Source organism: Trachemys scripta, chromosome 11, assembly GCF_013100865.1.
Source record: "Trachemys scripta elegans isolate TJP31775 chromosome 11, CAS_Tse_1.0, whole genome shotgun sequence".
In the NCBI taxonomy this organism is placed as follows: domain Eukaryota; kingdom Metazoa; phylum Chordata; order Testudines; family Emydidae; genus Trachemys; species Trachemys scripta.
Window position 1 is genome coordinate 253,184 of NC_048308.1, and position 10,234 is coordinate 263,417.

The 10,234-nt window shown below is 59.9% G+C and overlaps 1 protein-coding gene across 1 annotated transcript; it reads left to right on the forward strand.

The window, feature by feature from the left end:
- Nucleotides 1-7,533: 7,533 nt before the first annotated feature.
- LOC117884944 (tubulin alpha-5 chain-like) lies at nt 7,534-10,226 on the forward strand (the record flags this gene model as incomplete). Its single annotated transcript, XM_034785997.1, has 3 exons — nt 7,534-7,557; nt 9,225-9,447; nt 10,048-10,226. Coding segments are annotated over exons 2-3 (360 nt in total), but the record flags the coding sequence as incomplete, so codon positions are not given.
- Between the last annotated feature and the right edge of the window lie 8 nt (nt 10,227-10,234).

Genomic DNA, 10,234 nt, shown 5'->3' on the forward strand with positions numbered 1-10,234 from the left:
GGGGGGGGGGGGGGGGGAGCTGTCTGCAGGATTCTTCTTCCCCAGCAGGTGTTTGGAGTGGGACAGAGCTCCTGGGGGCGTCTGCTTTTGGCTCCTGCCTGGGACGTTCTACACGCTCCCTGGAGCTGGGCCAAGGCTCCCCGGGGGGAGAGACACAGCGTGTAAACACGCTGTAATGAACTGGCTAGTATGTCTGCGTCCCCTCTGCCTCTGCTGTGTGTCCTAGGCCCTGTACTAACGGCGATTCTCCTTTAGCTCAGGTGGGAGGGGCTTATGCCTCTGGGGAAGCAGGGACGGAGTTCTGCCCTGCCCCCTCGCTGGGATGTCCCACAAGAGCCTGCGGTGCAGAACTGCGACACGGGAAGGCCCAGGTGACCACACGTTTGTTCCAATATCAACAATATCCCAGAGCAATGGGCACCGACAGGCATAACCGCAGCGAGTCCCTGTCCCGCTGCCCTGCTGGAGCCGGAGCCGGCGCCGCCTCCCCCCACCCCGCGCAGCGCAGGGCTCTCTCCTGGCTAGCCGGACGCAGAGCGGCCCCAGCCCTGCCCCTGCACCTAGTGCTGGGGGAAAGCAAATCCCTTGTTGCTTTTCTAGCCCCAGGCAGACCTGCTGTCGCTTGTGCGCGGTGAACTCCAGTTCCATTTTCAGTTGGGCATTTACGGCCTGCCTTGGTGTCACCACATGCTGTGAAACCTGCAAGAGAAGGGGAGCGACTAGCGTTAGCTCGCCCCATGGCACACGGGGGCCTGCCCCCTCTACCTACCTGTGGGGTGCAGACAACACGCCGGGGAGCAGGCCCAGCACGCCCGCTCCACGCACCTGAGTCTGCTCCGGCTCCGGGGCCTGCTCAGAGGAGCCTGACCATGAGCATCGTTTACTTGTCCTTTGAGGTCACTCGTTAGCCAGGTGCCATCGACTGCACTGCTCTGGGCGTCTGCCTGGTTGTCCCAGGGTGTCAGTCGCGCCCAGCCCCGAGTAGGGGAAGGCTTCTGGCTCCCTCTGGTTTGTGGACTCACCCCAATCTATCCTCTAATCCTTTCAGACTGGCCGATGGGTGAGCAGCGTTTCTCGGGTCCCGGTCTGTCTGCCCCCTGGCCTCGCCCAGTCTGGCCGGGGTTGGGGGCTGGAGGCAGAGCTGGACAGCACTTTCTCCAGACGTTTTATCATCTCCACAACTCTCTGCAGATTTCACTACTGCGTTTATTTGATCTAAACCAGCAGCTATGCGGTATCTGCTCACTCTGTGTCCAACAGAGAACGTTCCTGTCCGAGCAGGGGCAGATCCTCCATCTCTTGGTGGCTTCAGAGCCAGGCTGGTGCCTTCCTGGAAGATGCTTTAGTCAAACACAAGTTCTTGGGCTCAGTATAGGAGTGTCTGGGGGAATTCTCTGCCCTGTGCTATACAGGAGCTCAGACTGAGAAATGGTTCCTTCCCACCTTCAAATCTATTAATGTCGATAATATGGGTAACTGGTTTGGTGGATGGGGCAATGCGGTGGACATAATATACCTGGAATTCAGCCAGGCTTTTGACACAGTCCCACGACATTCTGAGAAATACGCTGGAGAAATGCGGGCTGGGTGGAACTACCATTAAGTGGACACATCATTGTTTAAACAACTGCAAACAAAGAGTCACTATTAATGGACTGATGTCAGGTTGGAGGGAGGGCTCAAGTGGGGTTCCACAGGGATCTGTTCTGGATCTGGTGTTGTTTAACATCTTTATCAATGCCCTGGATGTAGGAATAGAGAGCAGACTGATCAGATTTGCACTGGACACAAAGCTGGGGGGGGGGAGAGGAGGGGGGCTGCCAACACTTCGGAGGCCAGAGCCAGAATTCAGAGGGATCTGGAGAACTTGGAGAACTGGGCTATAGACAACAACATGAAATTCCCCAAAGCCAAGCGGAAGGTGCTGCACTTTGGAAGAAAAGCCAAATGCACAAACGCAGACTGGGGGAGACCTGGCTGGGAGCAGCACAGCTGAGAAGGAGCTGGGAGTTGTGGTGGGTCACACTCACAACCGCAACATGGGTCGGCAATGCGATGCTGGTGCAAAAAAAGCCAATGCAATGTTTGGTTGCTCTAACGGAGGCAGAGCCTGCAAGTCACGGGAGGGGATAGACCTGCTCCTCGGCACTGTTTGGCCGCAGCTGGAGAACTGGGTCCAGTTTTGGTCACCGATGTACAGGAAGGATGCAGAGAAACTGGAAAGGATCCAGAGGCGAGCGACAAAGATGATCACAGGGATGGGATGCAGCCGTGCCAGCAAAGGCCGAAGGAACTGGGTATGTTCAGTTTGGAAAAGAGGCGATTGGGGGGGACGGGATAGGGGTTTTCAGATACCTGAAAGGCTGCCATAAATAAGATGGAGAAAGTTGTTCTCTCTTGCCACAGGGGGCAGGACAAGAGGCGATGGGTTCAAACGACAGCAGGGCAGAGTTAGGTAATCTCAGGAGAAACTCCCCCACTGGAAGAGCAGTCAGACAATGGCACAGACGCCTCGGGAGGTTGTGGAAGCCCCTTCACTGGAGGTTTTGGAGAGGAGGCTGGAGCCGTCTGTCTGGGATGGGTTAGACCCAACAAGTCCTGCATTGACTAGATGACCCGTGCGGTCCCTTCTAACCCCCTGGGTCTATGTATTACCCAACCGTCTTGCTGTCTGCAAAATGTGCCAAAGTATTTGATGATGGTGCTTCTGAGCCCTAGCCCATCGTGACTTCACCAGCAATAGACTGGGCCATTTGCTGCTGGCTCTCTGCACAGGGGCAATTTCACTCCAAAATCCCTGTGCAAGGACTCTTTGAAAGACCTGCACAGCAGAATTCACACCAGTGGGGACCTGGGCTGCACTTACAACACCCAAAGGTGTCAGGCACTTGTCAGACTCCACCTGTCAGTCCCTGACCTGCATTGTGCGTCTGAGAGCTTAGTAGCTGCAGCTCCTTGCACAGCTGAGGGCTGTGGGCTCCTGGGGGTCAGATTGGCGGGTTTTCATTTACTGCTCGAATACTCGGCGCCGCCGGGCCCAGAGAGTCGAGCGTCTGGGAGCTGAGGCATTGGCACCTCCCGGGCTGTGCAAGACACCACCGTGTCCCCTGTCTCAAACGCAGCCTGGTCCCTTCCCAACCAAACCCCTCATCTCCACCCACACCCCCTGCTCCTGATTCTCCCCACGTCCCAGCTCACATTCCCATCTAGCCCATCCCTGACAGGTGTGTGTCCAACCTGCTCTTAACAATCTCCAGTAATGGAGATTCCACCACCTCCCCAGGCAATTTATTCTAGTGCTTCCCCACCTGGAGAGTTAGGAACTTTTTCCTAATGTCCAACCTAAACCGCCCTTGCTGCAATTTAAGCCCCTTGCCTCTTGTCCTGTCCTCAGAGGTTAACGAGAACAATTTTTCTCCTCCTCCTTCTAATAAGCTTTTATGGACTTGAAAACTGTTACCATGTCCCCTCCCTCTCAGGCTTCTCTTCACCAAACTAAAGAAAACCAATTTTTTCAATCTTCCCTCATTTTTGTTGCTCCTTTGGACTTTCTCCACTTTGTCCACATCTTTCCTGAAACGTGGTGCCCAGAACTGGACACAATACTCCAGCTGAGGCCCAATCAGCGCGGAGTAGAGCAGAAAAATTACTTCTTGGGTCTTGCTTACAACACTCCTGCTAATACAGCCCAGAATGATGTTCACTTTTTTGCAACAGCGTTACACTGTTGACTCATATTTAGCTTGTGGTCGACTATGACCCCCAGATCCCTTTCCGCAGTGCTCCTTCCTAGGCAGTCATTGCCCAGTTTGTATGTGTGCAACTGATTGTTCCTTCCTCAGTGGAGTACTTTGCATTTGTACTATTGATTTCAGACCATTTCTCCAGTTTGTCCAGATCATTTGGAATTTTAATCCTACCCTCCAAAGCACTTGCAACCCCTCCCAGCTTGGTATCATCTGCAAACTATATAAGTGTATTCTCTATGCCATTATCTAAATCACTGATGAAGCTATTGAAGAGAACCGGACCCAGAACTGATCCCTGCGGGACCCCACTGGTTACCCCTTCCAGCCTGACTGTGAACCACTGATAATGACTCTCTGGGAACGGTTGTGTTGACTGACGTAACTGTTTATCACCTCGATTGTTACGTTTGCATCCGTTGGTGACATCTGCAGTCCAGCAACCTTCCCTGGGTTTAAATTCATCCTTCTTTGTGTCCGGATGAATTTAAACATTTCTGGGAAAACATCTCATTGCTGCTAGACCCTGTTCAGCTCCAGCAGCGGTCGCAGCACTGGGACCCCCTGCAGACAGCCCACTGCTGCTTTAGAAGCACAGCGTCCGTTAGACCTGCTCTGAGCGTTCATGGCAACGGTGCTGTTGGCATGAATGACCTGAGAGGTTTAAATCACTCACTTTCCGCACTTTAATTTGTCCAAAAAAGAAGCACTTTTCATGGGGTCCCAGTGACTTAATCAAAAAGCAAACTCTTACAGTGCCTCTGCAGGCCTGGCGTTGAAGTTACAACGCGGGTGCAAGTGTCTGCAGAGAGATGACCGAGCCTGTCACTGGAAAGTCATAAGTCAGGGTGCTGAGAAAGGCTGGGGTTGGTTTGTAACATGCTGGGGTGCTGGGTGGCTTTGATTGGCTGGTGCTCAGGCCAGGTGAGTTAGACAGGTCTAATAAATGGGGTCTAATAAACCTTCCTAGCAAGCCCAAGCCCTGCTCGCTGAGTCCGAGAGCAGCCTGGATTGCATGGAGACGCAGGTCTGCAGGATGTTTCCGAGCGTGTTAGCAAACGATACGTTTTTATTAAGAGTAGGAAGGAATTAGCAGAGTGGGTGAGACGTGCAGCCCAGGCACCAAATGCAGCTCAGGGAGTGATTTCGGGGGGCAGCTGGGGGCTGCCCTGTCTGCAAGGGGACCTGCCAAAGGAACGGCCATGGAATGGGGCCCCTTTTTAATATCGCCTTCTCTCTGATCTTCAGAGGCCTGGAAAATCCTTCTTTGCTTCTAAAGTGTTTTTTCTGCTTGTGTTTCCCTTAGCAATTCGGGTCTTGTCTCACCTGGTTTTCCTGGGAGGCTCTATGGGCGACTGCAGAACGGGTAGGTTTGTGGCATCACGGATGCCGAAGCAGTGAGCCCGGTTAGGTGGGCGAGGGGTAAGTGAAACACTTTGCAGTGCTCTGCGGTCGCTTTGGCTTTGTTAACCTGCATTTAACTCAAATCCCCAGCAAAGCTCCCTCTGCTGAAGGTGGAGCACTACACACCTTCAGTGAGCAGAGGTGGATTAGGATTTATTGGCACCCTGGGCATGAAGAACATTTGGGCCCCCCGACACCCTGGGGTGAGAGGATCAGCTCCCTTCCCCGAGAGTCAGAGACCTCCTGGGACTGGGAGACCAGGAGCCACATTCCAGCGATTTCTAAGACATATGCCAACAGAAACAGAGGCTGCCCGAAGGCGGGGGTAGCTTTCCCCGGGGGGTGGCAGGCCATGCACCTCTCTGCAGGGAGCACGCTGCAGCCATGCATGCGGGGGCCTGTAGTCTCTCCCGGCTGCACTGCTCCCCAAGGATGCAGGGGACTGCAGTGGGCTCCGCGCTGCAGCCGGGCTGGAGCCCAGCCTGGAAGGGGCTCCCCATAGATCCCCTTTTCAGAGACCTGGTTTTGCTACATTGAAGCGCATTCCCCCTGGGCGGGGGGGGGGAGAAGGAGGGTAACACCATGGGCTTTCCGGGGGGAGGTTAATCTTAGGGTGGCCCTTTCATGGTACAGTGTGTACGACTCCCCCCCCCAAAAACAAACCACGCCCCTGTGCGAATCTGGGAGTGGGCGCGGCCATACTCGTCATGCCGCCCGTGGGCGGCCCCAGCCCGGCCGGTATATAAGGCCGGTGCGCCAGGACTGCAGTAGGCGAAGCTTCTCACCGAGACCTCGTCGCGCAGACTCACGTGAGATCCCGGCCACTGCTGCGTCATGGTGAGTGCGGGGCCCGGGGCGCCCCCGGAGCAGGCGGGTGGGGGGGGGCGGATCCTGTGCGGGACGTCGCGTCCCTCGCCCCCCGCGCAGTGCCCGGGCCCCTGCCCCTGCCCCGTGCGCTCCCGGCCGCGCTGCGCCCCTGCCCCGTGCGCTCCGCAGCGGGCGCCGAGCCCCTCTCCATGGCGCGGGGGCTGCGGGGCCGGGGCTGACCTGACTCGGGAGGGGTCGGGGAGCCGGGGGGGGGGGCAGAGCCCTGGCCCCTCCTCCCCTCGGGGCTGGGCCGGGCCGGGGGAGGGTGACCGGGCCAGAGGCTGGCGCCAGCGCAGTGAGGCCCCCCCGTGTGCGGGCACCCCCCAGCCAGGCTCCTGGGCACCGCCCCCCCCGCATGGCTGCGCTTGCTCCAGACGAGCAGGGGCAGCTGCACGGGGGGGGCATTGGCGCCCGGCCCGACTCAAAGGACACGGGGGTGCGGCTGTGTCTGGCGGGGGGGGTTATTAATAGGCTGGGGGCTCTCCTGGAAATAGCTCGGCCGGGCTCCTGGCCAAACTAGGTAATGGCAGCCTGTCTGGGGGGGGGCACGGGGGGGCTCTTTGGGGGTTCAGGGAGTGTGAATGAGCTGGGGGGGCAGCTTTAAGGGAGTAGCCCCCCCGCCCCGTGCCTGCGGGAAGGGCCCTCCAGGTGACACCCTCGACTGCCTGGCCAGTGGCTGAGCCGGTTTTCCCGCCTCGTGGCGAGGCCTTGGCCTGCACCTGGCACCTTCCGAGGAGACTCGGCACCTGCCCCGTTTCCTGTCTCTGAACTCGGGCTGTGCCCCTGGAGGAGCCAGGCAAGGGCACGGCTGTGTGCCCCACCTCTGCCCCCTTAGCTGTGCCCTGCCCGGGAGCCCTTCGGGGCTGAGCGGGAGTGCAGCTAGACACCCCTGCCCCCTCCACGGAGGAGTCCAGGCCCACGGGCTAACCCAGCTCCATGCACCCAAAGCTGGGTGGTCTCCCTGCCGGGGGCACCCGTGCTGCAGTGGCACAGGGGTCCCGTTGCACCCTGGCCGCAGGGGTTATCGGCTCCTGGGCAAGGGGGTTTTCTGCCCTCAGTGCGGATGGCGGGAGTGACTGTCTGGCTGGTGGCGATGGAGGCTGTGCGAGGCTGGAGGGTGGGGCTGGTGATTTCACAACCCTTCCTGGTTGGTCTGTGTGTTTTCAAATTTCTGCTGCGTAGTGGAGCGGTGACTTCCCCCCGGGGCGGGGTGGGGGCGGTATGAACAGGCTGGGAGCTGGAGATGGTGTCACCCGCTTGGGTTCAGCGCTGGCATGGCCTGGAGAATGTCACCAGCTCTGCTGATGCCCCTCAATCCTGACCCACAGCCCCCTACTTCCAGTGTGAATCCCGCACCTCTGGGAGAACTGTCACCCCCGCCCTGCAGGGAGTCGCTCGCGGCAGAGACCGATCCTGGGACCAGCCGGAACGGGCTGCAGAGTGGCACGGCTCCAGCGGCCGGGCTCTGAGGCGTGACTGGAGGCTGGGGTCGGTGTAGGTCCATCGAGCGCTCTGGCACTGCTGCCCTGGTGGGGACCCGGTGGGTGACGGGTGCAGCAGAGGCCTCCGTGGGCTGCGCTCAGAGAAGGGGACATGCAGCTGGGGCCTGGGGGAGGGCTGCTATGAGGTGGCAGCTGCACAGAGCTGGGTGCTTCCTCCTTGTGGCTTCCCCATAAACATCTCGAGTTTGGGGCGGATGCTGCGGAGGGGCCTCACTGGCTTGGACCTCTGGCTGCTGCAGGAATCCAGGCCCCCAACCCAGACCTGCTAGGGCACCCCTGCTGCTCCTGAGGGCTGGAGCCTGCTTGTGCCCCCCTCCCTGGGAGCCCCGTCGCTGGTACAGGTGGCTTCCTTGCTTGTGGGTGGGGGAGGGCCTGAGTGACCAGAGGCCTCTGTCTGGCCTTGCAGGCCTGGAGGTCAGAGCTGCTATGGGGCAGGAGCCCTGGGGTGTGGGGGGGGAGGGGAGCCTTTAGGAAAGGGTTCTGCATCCCCCACAATTTGGGGGCAGCAAGGCAGTGTCCACGTCATCGGCTGTGCAGCAGGGCTGTGCCCCTGACCCCAGCGCCCACCCGATGCAGCTGGCTCTGTGCGAACAGCCCCTGTGCTGTTGTGGGCACAGCTGAACCCACTACCCCTGTCGTCCCCTCCCCACAGCCCTGCCTGGGCTCCCCCAGCCCTGGGGAGGGGGGGCACAGCTCTGTGCTGCTGGGCAGAAGGGCCTTATTGCCCATTACAGCACTGGTGGGTACTGGGCAGCCTCCCTGCAGCTCTGCTGATGTCCTGATCTGCAGCCCTGCCCGCGCTGGGTTCCCGTGGGATTGGGAACGGCGTGTGCCCAGGCTGGCTGGGAGCAGCGAGGGTGGGTGGGACTGTAGCTCATGCATTAGGTATGTGCTTGTCAGCTCAGCACCTGCCTGATGCTGGAGCCCCGCTGCAGTGCTGGCCCCTCCCCTCCCGCTGCAGCGAGCAGCCAGGCTCTGCAGGGACAGGGACAGCCAAGCCTCCGACCTGACCCGGCCGTAAGCTGGCAGGGGCTGCTGCAGCCCTCGGCCAGCGAGGGGGCTGGGGGATGGGCACCACCTAGGAGTTCGAGCCCAGCTCTGCCACCGAGGCACTGTGGCCTTGGGTGAGTCACTCCCCCTTCCTGGGCCGCTATTCCTCCCCTGCTCGATGGCTGTCCTTGGCAAGGGGGCAAGTGCCCCCTTGGTCCCTGTGGCAGGGAGCTCCCTCAGTGCTCGGCGGCGGTGGGCAGCATGGCCCGGGGCTTCTATCAGCAGGGCGTGTGACTGCTGCTAGATCTAGGGCAGGGCCTGCTCTGTGTACGTGCGGCACGGCTGTGCTCCTCCCCCACACCTGCAGTCTGTGCGGAGCTGCAGCGTGGCAGCCAGTCGCCGCCTGCAGCGTTTTCCTCGGCAGCGCTGGGCACCAGAGTCAGTGGCTGCAGGGAGCAAGCAGCCCGGGCTCCCTCTGCTCTGGGGCAGGGGGCACTGGTAGAGGGACTGGTCTCCAAACCCAGGTCCCTTCTCCAGCTGTGCTGACCAGCAGGCACTGATGTCCCAGGCTGTCTGGCCCTCACTGAATGGAGATCCCCTCCCCCCCCAGGAGTGTGGGGGAACCGTGGGCCCCACCTCACCACCAACACTGGCATGGGGCTCTGGGTCCACTGTCCTGGAGAGGCACCTCAATGGCTCTTCTCTCTCTCTGCAGCGTGAATGTATCTCAGTCCATGTCGGCCAGGCCGGCGTCCAGATGGGCAACACCTGCTGGGAGCTGTACTGCCTGGAGCACGGCATCCAGCCCGATGGGCAGATGCCCAGTGAGAAGACCATCGGGGGAGGGGACGACTCCTTTACCACCTTCTTCTGTGAGACAGGTGCCGGGAAGCACGTCCCCAGGGCGATCTTCGTGGACCTGGAACCCACCGTGATCGGTGAGTGAGGGGAGCCCTGCTCGCTCGTGAAGAATTCAGGTCCCCGGCTAGAGCCACGTCTGCCTTCTAGACTGCCATGCAGCGTAGCTGCTAGTGCGGCTTCGGTCACTCCTGCCCTAGCTCTGTGCCAGGCCCTTCTGCCCGGACTGGGACTGGCCTTCCCCGCTGCAGGGGAGTGATCGGAGGATGAGAAGCGCTGTGTATGATGCTCCTTACCCAGGACCCAGGTGTGGTGCCCAGAGGACCTGCCAGCTGGCAGGTCCGCTCAGGGCTAGACTGAACTCCTTGGGGGCAGCAGGTACCATTTCCTGGTGTTGGTGAAATACTGGGCCCCCTGCCACGCCCTGAGGGCCTGGGGCAGCCTGCCCTGTTGGGTGGAGGCCAGCCATCCTCCACCCCTGCGCTAGCAGGCCAGCTCGGTGCACCAGCCTCTGCTAATGTCAGTGGGGCGCGCAGAGGACTGTTCAGAGGGCATGAGCAGCCAGCCCAGTGAGGCCAGGCTGGGGCAGGAGCTGGGGGTGGGGTACAGACAGCCTGTAAGGGGGGGGGAGACCATGACTGGCCTAGAGTCCTGTCCCACACCCCTCTCGTCTCTTCCAGATGAGATTCGGACCGGCATCTACCGCCAGCTCTTCCATCCAGAGCAGCTCATCACCGGCAAGGAAGATGCTGCCAATAACTATGCCCGTGGGCACTACACCATCGGCAAGGAGATCATTGACCAAGTGTTGGACAGGATCCGGAAGCTGGTATGCAGCCTGTCCAATGGGATATTTGGGGGGGGGGG